Here is a 17,197-nt window from a genome sequence, read left to right as displayed (position 1 = left end):
AAATAGGCAAGCTATGGAATATGAGGCCAGAAAATTTTATGAAATCTGTGCGTTTCCAAAAACAATAGGTGCTATTGACTGTACCCATATAGCAATAGAATCTCCAGGTGGAAATGATGCTGAAGTCTACAGAAATAGAAAACAGTTTTTTTCCCTTAATGTTCAAATAATATGTAATTCAGCTATGTATTTATTATAACATAGTGGCACGTTGGCCAGGCAGCTGTCATGACTTTCTGATGATGATTTCTGGTTGCTGGGCGACAAAGGCTATGGTGTAAAACCATGTCTTCTCACACCTTTACGCAATCCTACCACCGAGTATTAAACGTTCTTTTGGCTGTTGGAAAAAAAGGTTCCCTTCTTTATCTTGGGAACTCAGGACTAACCCAGTAAAAGCTCAAGCAATCATTGTTGCAATGGCTGTGCTACATAACATCTTCAGAAAAGTCAGTGACCCTATGCCATTTTCACAGCATGAAGAAGAGGCTGTCACAGATGAAGACGAAATATATAGTCCATCAGCCTCGGGTAATGATGAATGTAACAGAAATATATTAATTAATAACTATTTTCGTAGACTAGTTCAGACATAAATAAAAACCTATTTTAATAAAGACTAATTATTTATTTTTGATTTTAAGATATCTATTTCTAAATTTAATTTAATCAGTTCTAAGTGATGTTTTTCTTCGTTATGCCTTAGTTTTTATTCGTGGAGTTCTACTAAAAACTAAAAGTTTTGCTTGTGCTTGCCATCTTATTTTATAATAACCGTCGATTGTAACCAACCGTCGAATTAATTTCCAAATTATGTAATGACAACGGACTTTAAGACACTTTCCTGACATTTAAATTTAAATGATGTCAGTGTAAAAAATATTACTTATGTAAATATTTGGGAGATAATGTGTTTTATCACTTGTAACCCTATTTACTATAACTTTTACAATAGATGTCACGGTGCAACGTTAGTAAGTTAATGTTAAGGTTACTGTAAATGTTACCGTTAGAATTAATTTTAACAATAACGATAACCGGTGATATGATGCAACTCACCCTTAATCTTTGTCAATTACATTTACAGGTGCACAGAAGATCAGCAGTGATAAGATTCATGTTCTTCAATAGAGATGATGTATTGTACTACAAACCATGCAAGCTTAGGACTAAGTATGGCCGCACTGGACATATTAAAGAACCATTGGGTAAGTTTTCATTATGAATATGAATATTTTTTATATATTGATCTCAGTAAATTTCCCACTGTTAAAAGAAATTGATATTTTGGCTGAAGTGGCTTAACTATTAACTTATTAAAACTTTCGTGAGACATTATACTATATTATTTATAACACGGCTAAAACTCACCTGGGAACTTTCGGTCAAACTGGTCGGTGCCTACACCGAAAGTTCTCACGTGAGTTTTAGCCGTGTCATAAATAATATGGCTTAACTATATTTAAAGAATTTGCTTTTTATGTTTTTATACAGCTTAATTACATCAGTGTTACAGATAACAAATTTAACCAATAACATAATGTAGATATAAATGAATATTTAATACTTTCAGTGCTGCGATTTATTTTTATTAAATGAACTTGTTGAGCAAGTGGCAGTCAATATGTTAACATGAATTATAGAAATAATTGCAAAATTTGTTTGTAGGTACTCATGGACATATGAAGTGTGTGTTCGATGACCAGCTCAAGTCTCAGGACACGGTGCTACTGAACCTGTACAAACGGATCTTCCCCAAGTGGACTTATGAGGACTGTATCGCTATAGACAAGGATTGGAAGAAGGATGACATGGAGTCTTAAATATATGTTTTATATATAAATTTGAGTTTTATTTATAAAACAATTAACTGTGGATTTGATTGTACAGTCAGCTGTATAAATATGTATACAATAACGAAAATTTTATAAATAATATACTTATCCATATTGACCTATATAAACAGATATATATTTTTTTAATTGATGTATACAAGTTTTTGAAGTATTTTAAATACATATTTATGAAGCTGACTGTACAAATTACATAGAAAAATAAAAAAGCTGGCTTTTAAATGAATAAAACAACCAAAAAAATCTTTGAAGCAATGCTGTTAAATATATTGGTGATCATTTTTATTTCGATTTTATAGAATTCAACTTACAATACATTTTGCTTACTAAAACAATGTTATATTCCATTTAAATTCTCTAATATACGTAATTCTAATACATAATCATTTAAAAATAGTTTTTCTTCAGTTTAACGAGTTTAATAGCTAATGAATGATGAATTAAAAATTGTCTTGCCTTGACATTAAAAAAAATGTATACAATACCTTTAAAAAAACTATTTTTATATATGTATGAGTATTTGACTATTGCATACAGCACACAAATAAAAAAATCTAGCATTGTAACGCTCATATATTGAAGGTAAATTACAAAACACAAAATACATATTAAAGTCGTATAAGTAATGAAAAATGATAGATTCATATGCAAGTGAAATTGTACTGTTAGGTGATACATTTTACGAACACAATATAATTTCAATTTATATAAGACTATAGGAAAGTCTCTAGTTATGATATATTTTTTTCAATTAAATGTCACATTTTTTTAAAAGCAAAATCTAAAATGAACCTAATTCTAACATACATAATGACTAAGGCAAGCGTTTTACATAGGACGTGTTGATTGTATTTGAAGATTCCTTTAAAAATACATAATATATGATGACAGAAAATAATGCGATTTTTTGTTCGGATTTTTTTGTATAATAAAAAGGCATTATATGTTGAGATAAAATAAAGATAAAATATTAATTAATCTTAAAATAAAGTGGTAATAAAAGGCAACATTTTAGATTTTTTATCTATGGTAAACCAGATATTTTTTAATTTTTTCAAAGATGAAATGCAATAACTTTGATGCATTCAAAAACTGATAATACAACATTCACGCTACTCAAAAGTCTAGAAAGAGATTACGAATTTTCATTAGGCGTTTGGACTATTTATAAATTATCACTTTATTATAAGAAAAAAATAACTTTCATCACTTCATAAAAATGTTTCACGTAAAATAATACCATACTATAAATTTTTATATATCTTTTAAGGCTATTTTAGGATTGTACAGCATCATTAAATGTATTCAAAGGCATGTTTTTCACAGATTATATTACGGAGCGATGGACATACAGATGTTATCAATTAATTTATATTTTTAAATTAATCTTCGATAAATTTAATATTTTAAAAGTGAATATACTTTCGGAACTTTTTTAATTTCGACATAGTTTGAGTAAATTGGTCAGATGGTAAAGTTTTTTAAAACACATTGTTAGATTTCAAACGAAAAAAAAAATTAAACTTTTCTTCGTAAGCGCCGCTTACAATCTGACGTCAAAATTTTAAATTTCTTTTTTAAATGTTTCAGTAGTTTGTTAGCGCTGTTTGTATTTAATAACATCTGTATAAATCCCTGTCATTCGAGTGTTTGTGTTTGTATGTGTGGTTAGGGCTTGTGTTTGCGCGCGCGGCGACGCTTGTCCGCGTCCGCGGGTTTGCTCGCCGCGTTGGCGGACACACCTGACTTACTGTATAAATTGTTTAAAAATTCCTCCAAATTAGGATCGTGACTGTAAACAGAAAAATATAATAAAACATCTGTATTAAATACACAAAAGAAATCTTAGAAGCTGGAGAAAATTTTATTACTTAGTTGAAGCGGCTAGTTAGTGTTTCCCGTTGGGCTGTTAACCTACGGGGATTTTTTCTCATTGGGTCGATTGATTGCGTGAATTCTTTCAGCCAACGGGAAACACACAGTTACACAGAAAACAATTGAGAACCTCCTTCTTTTAGTAAGTAGAAAAGTTGAAAAAAAGATGGTAAATTAAAAAAATTGACACCTCGAAAAATTATTTACAAAAAAAAATGCATGTTTTAGATGTGTTCAGTTCAGACCATAATGTGACTTATGTTCAAATAGCTATGTGGGTTTATTATAATCCTCACCCAGCGTGTGCGGCGGCGGGCGCGTGGCTGACGTCGGCGGCCTTGTTGCCGAGCACGATGCGGTACTGCACCACGTGCCAGTCCGCACGCAACTGCTTCAGGTTCTTCTTCTACCATATTACAAGTTAAAAAAATTATAAAAAATGAAAAAAAAAAACAAAAAAAATATCAAAAGTACACCTGATTTTATGGTTCCATATAAATCTAAGGTATTCTAAAATTAATTGACGTACGTAACGTACTGATGTAATCGAAAAATTATAGTTTAGCTTCTGCCCCCGACTCCGTTCGCGTGGAATTAAAAAAGAAAACGAAAGTAGATAGCCCATGTGTTCCAGACTATGGTCTACATCGGTGCCAAATTTCATACAGATCCGTTGAGCCGTTACGGCTACAAACTTTAACAAACATCCATCTAAGCTTTGCTTAGTAACAAATTGACTACCCTCCATAGTATAAAACTATCATAGTGTGAACTATTCATCCTTACTCAAGTACAAATACAATGTTCACAATTTCTTTTTTCATAAATAAAACATAAGTACCACTTGTATAATGTTAATTTACCTGACAGCTGGCCCACTGCGTGATCTGGTAGACGCCGCCGTCCATACACGCGTAGTACATCACCAGCAGGCCCAGCAGGCTGGACTCCGCCCAGATGTCGCCCTACACAGCCTTGGCTTTTATCTCCAACGCAAACAAAGCTTTATGTAATTGGAACAAGGTCCAATTTGACTTATTCCGTCTCTTTTATGCTCACTCTTGATAAAACGTGCAAAATATAACCTTGTTACAATTGTATAAAACTCAAATTCATTTGCGAAAATAATCGAATTAAGAACCTTCTCTGTTTTGAAGTCGATTGATAAAAATTTACATTCAGTCCCGGTTTGAACGAACCCTAATAGTGTATGTAATATCACAATTTCATTGATTTTTAGAATAGGCATCGTAAATACATTATTTAAAGAAAACCATAATTTTTGTATGATTTATTTTAAGAAATTGGTCCTTCGAGTCGGATAATTAAAGACAATTTATACTGTAAAGAGTATATTAGTGATAATGAACTCACCTCTTTAGCGGAGTGTCGTATCTTGCACTGAGCGCAGTAACGCGCGGCGTAGCACGGCCTGTCCGTCAGCACGCGCTTATGTCGACGTCCGCAGTTCGTACATCTACAAAACATTGTCCAATTAGAAAATACATTTTTATATCGAAAAATTATGTTCAAGGTATTTTGTACCTTATCGTGTTAGCAGCAAACTCCATTTTGTCTTGCAACTGTGTGAGCAGCTGACTGAGTTCGCTCCAAGCTGCCTCCACATGCCGAGATTCGAGTGCGTGGCGTTCATATGCTTCTCTTAATTCCTGACAATTAACGTAAGTAAAGCCTTAATACAAAGATATTTTTTCCAGTATTTCATTTAAAAGTATTATAAAGTCAGAAATTTCTTTCTACCCTCAATAGTGTCTAATTTGAACGATATATTCACTTTTTTCCATCAATTAAAGGTAGGCTACGTATCTACAAATGGGAATGTATTCGAGGTCGCCTTATACTATGAAAAATATGAGTTTTTTTTCTATGTAATGCTAGTAAATTACCGGTTCCCCTATAAGGTCAAACGCGTGCTGTAATATCTTGAAGGCCTCTTCAGCGCCGGGCTGGGGGTTCTTGTCGGGGTGCACGAGGAACGCCTGCCGTCTGTAGTAGCGCTTTATGTCCTCGTCAGTACACGACACGCTCACACCTAATATGCTGTACACAAATACATTATAGTAAATATATATTTTATCTAAACAAATGTTACTAATATAAATAGGAAAGATTTGTCTGTTTGTATTGATTAGGCTCTGTTGGATTTGATTTAAAAATATCTTATTTAAAACTAGATTATCTGAGCAAAATCTTACTATTATATATAATACTAGCTTTCGCCCGCGACTCCGTCCGCGTGGAATTAAAAAAAAAACAAAAGTGAGTAGCCTATGTGTTCTTCCATACTATCCTCTACATCTGTACCAAATTTCACCGAAGTCCGTTCAGGCTACAAACTCTAACAAACATCCATCGATGTTTGAAAGTTTGTAGCCTTAAGTAGCATTAAGATAGATATACCAATGTTTAGGTGTCACCTAAGTTCATAATTTTGCCTTGGTTTTAGGAAGACCCTCAACTAAAGATATATCTAAGAATAACATATAAATATGTAATATAAAATATTATCTTATTGTTGAAAACGAGAAAGTGGCTTTTCAAACAATTGTTCTAGTTGTCTTGAAATGATTGCATTTATTCACAGCAACAAGATCGTGTCTATCAGTACAATTACGCATGACATTCAAATAGGGGATTCCCCTAATAATTGTAACATACTGCTTGGTAAATACAACTATTATTTGTTATATTATGTCTCTTTGTAATTAGGATGCAAAAAAATATTTTACTATATAATTTTTCAATAATTGATATGAATAAAACCGATAATGCGGCGTTGACATAAGCATTATCAGAATCGCCTACTGCCTCAATTGATAAGATTGGTATTTTATAAACAGCTAAAGTAATAAAATACTTTGAAATCCTATTTTTATATCATAAGGTGGCAAATAAGCAAGCATCTGAATCTGCCAAACTGGCGAAGTAACCTTCCCATAGATATTCACAATAGCGTTGCCTACCCTTAATTGAAGTCCTATTGTCATCCTCATACTATTGTAACAAGGGTCTATCTGGTTAACTTTATATCAAACTAGCTTTCGCTTGCGACTCCGTCTGCGTGAAATATAAGTGAATATCCTATGTGTTCTTCCAGACTATCCTCTACGTCTATGCCAAATTTTATCCAGATCCGTTCAGCTGTTTAAGCTACAAACAGTAACAAACATCCATCCATCCATCTAACTTTCACATTTATATTATCAGTAAGTTGACTTTTTTTTTTTTTTTTTTTTTTTTTTTTTTTTTTTTTTTTTTTTTTTTTTATAGTAAAAGGGGGCAAACGAGCGGCGTGTACACCAAGGTGGTCAATTTTCAAGATAATTTTATTTAGCGCCAGGTTTTGTTCGAGATATCGTCCAACGAAACTTTTATATAATAATTTCTTGTATTTATGTTAATCTATTACAATTGTTTGTAGATATCTGTATCCACAGAAAATTATGCAAACAATATAATAGTTGTGCAATAATAAATGTAAATGTATTTCATACTAGCTGTTGCTCGCGACTTCGTCCGCGTCAAATTAAAATAATAATAAAAAACATAGCCTATGTTACTTACAGATAAATGATTGGTGAAAGAATTTTTTAAATTGGCCCAGTAGGTTTTGAGTTATTTCAATACATACAAAAATACAATTCTTTCCTTTTTATAACATTATTAAAGATTTATCATGAAACTAACAAATGTGATATTGCAAAAGTCACCTGTATGGATCTTTCCCTTTACAAGCTAGCAATCTTTTCATAGCTTCCTCCCCAGTTGCAGGCAATGGTATGTTTGCGTTCAATTTAGTTCCATTACTATTCCTTTCCGTTTCAGTTTCTGTAATAAATTATCTATATAAAATCTATAAACAAAATATAGTAACTTTTGGACAAATAATAATACCATCAGCTAAATTCCTTAACTTTGAGAGGAAAAAAAAAGTTGTTTAGCCTCAGAATTGGGAACTTCATACAGCTGGTTCTTTTTATAGCAATGTTGACAATTCTTTAATACTGATACAATCAAATAATTGCGAAATTGATGGCTTCATTTAATAAGCATTGTAATGGAGATATTTGAAATAAATTAACTCACAATGAGTTGCAAAAACTTATCCAATATATCACATTGAAGTAATATTTAATATGTTTTTCACACAATAATTAAAATTACGTATTTTATACATTTTGCAAATAACAGAAAATAAAACATAACTAAAACTTAAAAAATAAGCATTAAAACAGATGTAACTTTGAAATAATCCGTACCTTTCTTGAACCATTTAAGTTTTCTCCAGAATCCAAAATATGTATGTCCCAGTTTCCTATCAATGTAAAGTAGAAATTTATTGTTAGCCATTTTTGAGAGCCAGTTCTTGCTTTTACGCCACACCACCTGAGAGCTTATGTATGTCTGTGTGAATGCCGATGTGCAGCTGCAAAACATAAATAATCCTTTGTACTTACAGAATATATAAGAACATATTCCATCTTCTTGGTTTTTGTATGTTTTATACTGTCATAGTGAGATATTTATAAAATACGAGCTGTTGCCCGCGACTTCGTCCGCGTGGTATTAGAAAACATACGAACTATATAAATTACAAAAAGCTATGTTTCCCTCGGGAACCGGACATTTCTCGGGGATGAAGCTTATCCCATGTGTACTTCAGACTTTGTTTTATATCTGTGCCAAATTTTAATAAGATATGTTGAACCGTTGCAGAATGATCGAGTAAACATTAAAAAACTAAATTAATGAATCCCACAGGAACCGTAACTATTCCCGGAATAAAAAGTAGCTTATGTGTTCTTCCAGACTATGCTCTAAACCTGTGCCAAATTTCATGGAGATCCGTTCAGCCGTTTAGGCTACAAACGCTAACAAACATCCATCTAAACTTTCGCATTTATAATATTAGTAAGATCAGGTTTGATTGATTTTTAATTGTTTACTACTAAGATTACACAATATTATTGCAATATTACATTGACATAAAATAATGGACTTGTGTTCAGTTTGTATAAAAATAGTAAAATGGTTGTTAAATGAAATATTATAGGTAAAAAAATCAATATATCATGAAGATAATCAAAGAAATTAATAGAAAAAAGAACTTACAGGTCAAAAGATAGGTGTAAACTCATGCCACATATATCAGAGAGTAGAAAGAAGAACCATACAAGTGCTTTCCAAGACACATCCGCCCAATGTTCCAGCCAGTTCTGAGCCAAACCTAAGTATCCAGGCTTGTTTCTTCTGAATTTGGTCTGGGTCGGTTTCTTTTTATCCTGTGCTGGTTTTGGTGTTTTATGATAACTCCGTCCTTCTTTTCTCTTCTTTACTTTAGATGTTTCAGTTTGACCATCATGGAGGATGAATTCAGATTGATCATCTTCATCATCATCAATCTTAAAATCATTCTCAATGTTGCTCTTCTCAACATTCTTTGTTTTGTTTTCTTTCTTATCTTTTTTATGAGATTTATCACTGTTGTTCTGTATGAAGACAAATTGACTCTCATTGGTTTGTTCAAATTTAGCTCCGTTCTCATCATTTAAGTCATCTAGGGACGACCATCTTCTGGTCATGTTGCTACGTTTGTTCTTGGATTTCTTATTTGTCTTTTTGTTTCTGTCTGTATCATCAGCATTGATGTCCCCTGATTCACTGCCAGAGGATACTGTATTGGTTTGTTTTTTATCAGTTTTATGCTTATCATCATTACACTTTATGTTAGTGAGTGGCTTATCATTTTTGGAATTTGGCTTGTTTTTAGTTTCAACACTCTGTGGTTTTACTTTTTTAGTATTATCTGGTTGAGGGTTGTTTTTAGTATTTTTAGCCAATACATCTGAGTATGAGGGGCGCATTGGCTTTACTTCTGCCACAATACGCTTCTTGTTACTTGTGTCAGCCAACGGACTGTTCTCATTTCTCTTTGGAGAACTCTCCGCCTTAAGTGATTGAGTAATCGGATCTAACATGGGGTTGTTTGGTAACATATTTAAAGAAGGTGCTTCAGGGTGATTCAATGGGTAATTTTGTCCAAATGGTGAATAAGTACCTGAAGAGTTTGGCTCCCAGTTACCTAACACTTCTTTCAGGAAGTTTGATGTTGGCATATTTGACTGCACATTTTCTTGACAGAATGAATTACTAGGTACATTCGTTTGAGCAGGAATATGACTGTTGGGGACAGTAAAATCTTGATTCCTACTAAACAAATTGTGTTGTTGCATATCACATAGACCCTGGTTGTTGTTAAACAATTCATACTGACCAGATTTAGGGAAGATAAGTTGTTGATTGTTTTCATCATAAAATACTCTTACCAACTGCCCATTATCTAATTTAAGCATTGCATTGCCATAGTTTGCGTTGCCTATAGAACCATTAGGTGCATTATACGAACAGTTTTCTTCTTTATTTCCAATACATTCGTTAGTTTGAACATTAAAATGATGTTTATTTAGATAAACATCTTTGCTGTAATTTTGGGGGTTGTAAATATTATTTTCTGCCATCGTAGCGGGATTGCCTGGAATCGGTGTGGGTTTTCTCTCGTTTATTGTACCAGGTGGACTGTTGTCACCTGTTTCCGTGCAGAAATTCCAGCTATTGAGCGGTATGTCGCCGAATCTTAAATCATCAGTCGGCGACCTTGCCATATTAGTTTTTGTTGTAGGTTAGTATAATAAAAACACTGATAATAAATTACAGTGTAAAACTTAAGAATTTATCATTTTACAATGACACGTATTGAATAATAAGTGATCTATATACCGTGGATTATATTTTTAGAAGTAACTTGACTTTTCACATTTTTCTTTGACAAGACAATAGACAAAATGGAAATTAAAATTGAGACAGATAAAACAAGTAAACAGACTATAAATATATCTTTTTTACTTGTGAGACTTATGACCGAATGACTGAATGACTTAAATCTCGATCTATTACAATCGCTAGGTAAATTAAAAGTTTAGCAAAATATTTGCGTATGTTTCTTTAAAGTCGGATGCAAAACATCTGTATCTTTATTTTCGAAGAGCAAATTAATGTTACAAATGTTTTGTGATACAATGTGCTACTTATGCTCGTGTTATATGTTAAATGAAGCGTTTTCGTTTTCATGCACGAAAAGACTTAAAGAGTATATTTTGTATCCACAGAATATCGTATTTATACATTAGTTATTAACAATTCTGTGATTTAAAAATCTAACATTTGTTTTAGTTTTTGATTTAGTAATTAAATTTAAAAAAAACTAAATTAATGAGTCCCACGGGAACCGTAACTATTCCCGGGATAAAAAGTACCCTATGTGTTCTTCCAGACTATGCTCTAAACTCTAAACCTGTGCCAAATTTCATGGAGATCCGTTCAGACGTTTAGGCTACAAACGCTAACTAACATCCATCCATCCATCCATCTAAACTTTCGCATTTATGATATTAGTAAGAAGTAAGATTGTATCCTGTCTAGCTATTTTGTATTTCATATTTTACACTTTTATTACAAGACTGCTTGTGACACACTTAAATTATGTGTATTTTAAAATATTACAGTAATAGTTCTGTCAGTTTAATTTAAACAAACTGTAAAAGTAGTATCGCGCCTGACATAATGATTACAAGCCTGCTCTTTTGTTTGGTGTTTCTCAACATTCGTTGGAGTGTGACGAGCCGGCGATGAAATATGTACGTTCACTCCGCGAACACCAGATACGGTACGTGATAACGGTGATCTGTAAACGCCATCCGCTATTAACTAGGTGAGAGAATACATTACATACACTTATAACTCTGAAGGATAACGCCGTGAGTTTTATAATAGCAAATTTTCAAATGAGCTATTTCGCCCTATTTTGGCTCGTAATTATGTCAAGTTAAAAAATCTAAACTACTCGCAAAAATGTGTAACAGGTCAAAGACGTAAAAGGTAAAGCTCTGATTATTTGAAACACTGCTAGTTCTGAAGCAGTCTCGCTAACCTAAAATCTAGTTTATATAACTTTATAACACTTTCAATTACTTTGTTATACGAAAATTATGGATAACCCAGATTTTATAAGAAATTGTCGCAAGTTCCTTGGTTTTATTTAATTTAATTAGAAATTTACGTTTTCTGCGTACTAAACACTAGCTGTCAACATTTATTAGCTTGGCTGTTAAAACGTATAACAACATAAATACTGTTTTAATAATTGTCACAGTAAATTGAGTCTTTGTTAAGCCAAGTTTGCAAATCTCGAGCATAAATTCATAAGTTGGTAATTCCAAGTTGATTTCTATTTGATTATTGGTCATTGTCATAAACTTCACGTTTTATAAAACAATTTGTTTCAGATCTAAATATAATAATTGTGAAAACACGTAAGCTATTCAACATTTTTCACTTTCGTTGAGCAATAATTGCGCAGCCTATAAGACTTGGCCAGTAAGAGACAAGGCCGAGCCATTTGTTGAGATATAAAGACTGTGCTGATAGACCAAACAACCGTTTGACACTGGTATCTCGTAGAGGATGCTAGAAGTGTAAGCGATGGTGTTACGAGGTTTCTTTCTGGTTGTAATCGTGGCTGCGGTGGCTAAGCAAGAGAATGACCCAGCAGGACAACAAATTCTGCTATTTAAAGAGAAGACGAAGGTAAGTTTTGATGGTTTCGAATATTTAATATCTTGACGAGTCATTATTAATATAAATTCGTAAAATTTTATTATATATTATACATTAGTGCCTGGAATATATATGTTGCCAAAACTGCAACGAGATAAAGTTTTAATTATATCCTCGTATGTATATTAAACAGTGACTAGAAAATTGGTACATTTTTCATAACAACGGAAAGTCTATGATGGTCACGACATAGTCTGCATAATTGTGCAGTGACAAGGTCATTCTATTATATAAATTGACCCAACTACCGATTTTCAATCAAGAAACTAGAGCAGGCTTATATTAATACAGATTAAAAAAAGTATTTTGATATTTTACTTTTATTTCAGGGTCCGATTGGAGTTATGACGACCAGTGCTGGTGCTCCAATAGAATACAAAGACGCTACAGTCACCCTCAACTCTAATCTTATATTTAATGAATACTTTATGGATTCGTTAACACATCTTGTACGAGAGCGAATACCAGAACGTCTTGTTCATGCGAAAGCAGGCGGCGCTTTCGGTTACTTCGAAGTAACCCATGATATAACTCACATTTGCAAAGCCAAACTTTTTAGCAGAGTTGGCAAAAAAACACCAGTAGCAGTAAGATTCTCTCCAGTTGTTGTTGAAAGAGGTGGGATAGATACTTCCAGAGATGCTAGAGGATTTGCTGTCAAGTTTTACACTGAAGAAGGTAATTTCGACATTGTAGGCTTCAATACACCGATGTACGTCTACAAAGACCCTCTTCTGTTCTCCACCTTTGTTAGAGCACAGAAGAGAAATCCAGCTACAAATCTCATCGATGGGAACATGCTGTGGGATTTCTTGACGCTGCGACCAGAAAGTTTGCATATGTTTCTCTTAGTTTTTGGTGATCGAGGAATTCCAGATGGATATCGTCATATGCCTGGCTTTGGTATACACACATTTGAAGTCGTCAACGAACATGGAGAAAAAAGTTTTGTTAGATTTCATTTTACACCAAATGCGGGAATTAAAAATCTTAGATCTGATGAAGCGATGAAAATAGCAGCAGTCGATCCAGATTATGCTACAAGAGATTTATATAGAGCTATAGGTAATGGAGATTTCCCTAGTTGGAAAGTTAGTGTACAAGTTTTATCCCTTCATGACGTGAAAAATGCTGGTTTTGATGTTTTTGATGTGACCAGAGTTTTGCCTTTAGACGATTATCCATTGAAACCTGTTGGTGTGTTTGTTTTAAATAAAAATGCAATAAATTATTTCGCTGAAATAGAACAGTTAGCTTTTAGTCCTGCAAATTTAGTGCCAGGAATTTTGGGAGGACCTGATAAGGTTTTCGAGGCACGTCGTTTAGCTTACCGCGATGCCCAGTATTACCGATTGGGTGCTAACTTTAACAGAATCCCTGTGAATTGTCCTGTTCAAGTGAAAGTCCTGGCTTACAATCGTGATGGTAGACCTCCAGTCAAAGATAATGAAAGAGATACACCTAATTATTATCCGAATTCGTATAACGGTGCTGCAGCATATGTGGATAAGAAAAGAGCAGAGTTAATAGAAATATACCAAGATGACCCAAATAATTTCAATCAAGCTACGGAATTGTACGTGAACGAGATGACAAAGGATGAACGAAGTCGTCTTGTTGAAAATATACTTTACAGTTTAGGAGGTACGGCAAAATTCTTACAGGAAAGAGCTGTCAAACTATTTTCTATTATACATCCAGATTTAGGAGATCGAATAGCAGAAGGTCTAGCGTCAAACAGAACAAAACATTATCATTATGATGATGGATATTTTGTTTATTAAAATAATAAGAGACTATATTTTGAATTATATTCTATTAAAAAATAGTTGTTGCGTTTATGGTTGAAATAATCTGTGATATTTAGTTTCATTTATTATGTTGTAAATATAAGTTTATTTTTTATATGATCTATCATTAAGAAAAATCTATCATATCTTATTTTCAACTTACAGTATTATTTCTGTTAACAAATATTTAAATGCAAAAACGTTTCGACTTTTATTTCAATTATCAGAACTCCTTTTAAAAATAAATAGCAATGTTAGTGATGTAAAATTGCATGTATACATTTGGGCGGCTATGATGTAAGGCAAATAAATACATTTGCAAAATAAATCTGTTCATCATTACGTACATATCATCATCAGCTGGACCTTCCTATCACGGTTAAGATGGACAAATGAGAGTATGTATTATGGAATAGATTACAAGTTAATGTTAGGCTATCGGTATTGCACTCGGCTCGGGTGTCGATACACTACACCAAGGGTAAGGACGTCTAGGATCAATCACTTCCTATTGTTATGATTCAGGTTCCGCAATAACCATATTTATGCGCTGTCTGTCTGCTGTCATTTCTTATTAATTCTGTTGTTCTTTTTAATTTATCAAGGTACATTCAAATAAAGGAATGCAGAAAACTGTAACAGTAAATAACAAAATATCGGCAATAAATCTATATGACAGTCATAAAATTAAGCTGATACACTGAATAAGTTGAAATTTTGACAAAGACTTTCTTACTCATTGGAATTCCCACGCTATAAAATTATGTTTAAAATCTTCAAGGTGTGAAGTAATAAAGCCCAGGGCGAGATTTCTGCGGCGCCCCTTTTGTGCCTAGACGATAAAAATTGGCCGTGCCCTTTATGTCCGGCGCCCTGGGAGGGTTTGGTTGAATGATTTTGTATGTATATAAGTTTTAAATGCATATAGAAATAAGAGGATAACAATTGGTACACGCAGGGTCGGTCATACCTTGATGGTCTTTCGTAACCAACATATTGCTGTGAATACACATTCTTAGTATATAGGGTCTACCAATTTTACTGTCTCTAACAATTACACTCTATTGTATTGCGACCGATCATTTTTTATCAAATGCTATTATAAGACCTATAAACGATGAGTCTTAAAATTGATTTCTCTACGTGATTATTACGACTAAAAAATATAACACATAGAAATAGTAAAATATTATTTTAATAGATTTGAGTACTTTAAATAACTGTACAGTTAATTTTAAGTGGAGATGTTAACTTACTAGATTATTCCTTCACTTAACACGTCGATTAAAATAAGAATTTCAAATTATTCTGGTATTTAAATTAATTCTACACTTCTGTAGCATCTAATAAATACCATAAAAAGCTTTATGGTAATTACATAAAGTCTATATTCCAATGACAAGAACGGTTTACCTTCGGGCTCCATGGATGTATTATGCCAAATATGGATCTGTCGCCAGTAGACTTCTTATTATTTCAATCTAATTGGCAATATCTGCTTTCGTTTATAGCCGTGTTGGGAATTCGAGGTGGAAAATTTTCAGCGTCCACGGCATTATTATCGGCATTATCACTAGCGGAGTTGCGACGCAATTTACAACGTTTTGTCGCTCAGAATACGGATGCCATGATAACGATTTTATTTGCCATTGTTCGAAGTTTTCGATTCTCTATAATCGCTTAGACTAATTGTAACTTAATGTATTCCGTAATCGAGATATAATTTAATCGTCGCAGCTGCTTTGTTACATAATACACTCGCTGTAGCCCGCTACTCTGCGTGGAATTAAAAAAATATGCCCTAAATGTGAAAATTGCTCGTTTCTAAATTTTACACTATTTAATTGAACTTTCATAAGACGTTTCCAGTGAAAAATTAAACATGTGTGTCTATTATATAATAGTTAATTAGTTTATGACTTTGCTCTATTTATCCATAAATAAATTAAAAGTAAAGAGAAATTTTCCTTCTAAATATCCTAAATATTTGCTAACTTGATGCTTAAAAAAAAAATGGGACCCACCTGCAAGCATTACCTTTCGGATAAAAAAGAATTATCAAAATCGGTCCACTAGCGGCGGAGTTATGCCGTAACACACATTAAAAAAAATACAGACGACTTGAGTACCTCCTTCTTTTGGGTAGTCGGTCAATAAAAGTAGGAAAATGTATCGAAATAACCAAGTGTGAAATATGCATCGTAAACTACATGCTTACTCGAATTACGTATTGTGCTTAACTTTGTTTTGACGAAGTTAGCCAAGCTAAAATAAACAATGGAACTTCATGCGGCCACAGACTAAAGAAATTCTATAGAAAACTTAGGATCGTACTGCAGTTTGCTCGATTTAAGTGCAATGTTCCGTTTTGTCTGTGGCTACAAACTGCGAGAATAAGTTACGTACTGAGTGCTTAAAGAGGTTTGTAACTTGAACTTAACGCAAAGAAATCCTTTCACAGTTTCTGTATCGTGGGAACGTAATGGAATTTGCTTAACGTGTTAAATAAATTACGATTTATTTGACGACAACTTTTCATAAAGTAGTTTATGTTTCGGTTACTTTAAGTGTTTTATTTATAGGATAACTTAAATAATTGCTTAATTTTCTCATGTTTTGTAATTGATTTATTTATATTTGTTATAAAATAAGGTAGAAAGTGTAGAGAATTTTATACCAAAATTATTATGTAAACTTTTCCATATTAAGCTTATTAGAGCTATTAAAAGTATAGTAACGGTATAGGACAGCATGTAACCGCAACATGACTAGATAGCAAGCCATCTCGGAGGGTCTATTCTGTCGTCAATCAGAGCGCTTCGACGATGGGACAGCGTGCGACATTCGATACGAAGCATCCGACACCGGCTTTCGCGTCGCCGCCTCGTGTCGGCTCCGTGTCGACGCCGTGTCGGGCGCCGTGCGATCAAACACCTATCGATTACGTCATGCGTCGCTGATTTCAATGCGTGGATAGATTCATTA

The 17,197-nt window shown here is 33.2% G+C and overlaps 3 protein-coding genes across 3 annotated transcripts in view; 2 read left to right on the top strand and 1 right to left on the bottom strand.

Moving 5' to 3' along the window:
• The window catches only part of LOC106102008 (pre-rRNA-processing protein TSR1 homolog), a 6,677-nt gene extending 4,834 nt beyond the window's left edge, over positions 1 to 1,843 (top strand). The window contains exons 7-8 of the mRNA XM_013281404.1: positions 1,088 to 1,208; positions 1,669 to 1,843. Of these exons, the coding sequence (XP_013136858.1) occupies positions 1,088 to 1,208; positions 1,669 to 1,823 (276 nt within the window). The 3' untranslated portion in view covers positions 1,824 to 1,843. The remainder of the gene's footprint in view (positions 1 to 1,087; positions 1,209 to 1,668) is intronic.
• Positions 1,844 to 3,433: 1,590 nt separating this feature from the next.
• On the bottom strand, positions 3,434 to 10,588 carry LOC106101852 (dnaJ homolog dnj-5). Its single transcript, XM_013281196.1, has 9 exons — positions 8,862 to 10,588; positions 8,009 to 8,175; positions 7,460 to 7,577; positions 5,636 to 5,789; positions 5,274 to 5,398; positions 5,103 to 5,205; positions 4,592 to 4,693; positions 4,025 to 4,134; positions 3,434 to 3,645 (listed from the first exon to the last, which is right to left on the bottom strand). The coding sequence occupies exons 1-9, from the start codon at positions 10,409 to 10,411 to the stop codon at positions 3,522 to 3,524; spliced, it is 2,553 nt and encodes an 850-aa protein (XP_013136650.1). The 5' UTR covers positions 10,412 to 10,588; the 3' UTR covers positions 3,434 to 3,521.
• A 1,757-nt stretch (positions 10,589 to 12,345) lies between these two features.
• LOC106100520 (catalase-like) lies at positions 12,346 to 14,248 on the top strand. The gene is made up of 3 exons (XM_013279391.1): positions 12,346 to 12,392; positions 12,633 to 12,639; positions 12,752 to 14,248. Exons 1-3 carry the CDS (start codon positions 12,346 to 12,348, stop codon positions 14,204 to 14,206), a joined length of 1,509 nt encoding a protein of 502 aa, XP_013134845.1. The 3' UTR covers positions 14,207 to 14,248.
• The last annotated feature ends 2,949 nt before the right edge of the window (positions 14,249 to 17,197 follow it).

Source organism: Papilio polytes, unplaced genomic scaffold (genome assembly GCF_000836215.1).
Source record: "Papilio polytes unplaced genomic scaffold, Ppol_1.0 DF824303.1, whole genome shotgun sequence".
NCBI lineage: Eukaryota > Metazoa > Arthropoda > Insecta > Lepidoptera > Papilionidae > Papilio > Papilio polytes.
Note: the sequence above shows the minus strand (reverse complement) of the source record. Positions and strands in the feature narration are given on the sequence as shown.

Coding starts and splice junctions, on each gene's coding strand:
- LOC106101852 (XM_013281196.1), bottom strand. CDS start 10,411: ATGGCAAGGTCGCCGACTGATGATTTAAGATTCGGCGACATACCGCTC. Junction 7,578..8,008: donor ACTTAAATGGTTCAAGAAAG/GTACGGATTATT, acceptor AATTTATTACAG/AAACTGAAACGGAAAGGAAT. Junction 5,790..7,459: donor AAAGGGAAAGATCCATACAG/GTGACTTTTGCA, acceptor ATTTGTGTACAG/CATATTAGGTGTGAGCGTGT.
- LOC106100520 (XM_013279391.1), top strand. CDS start 12,346: ATGACCCAGCAGGACAACAAATTCTGCTATTTAAAGAGAAGACGAAG.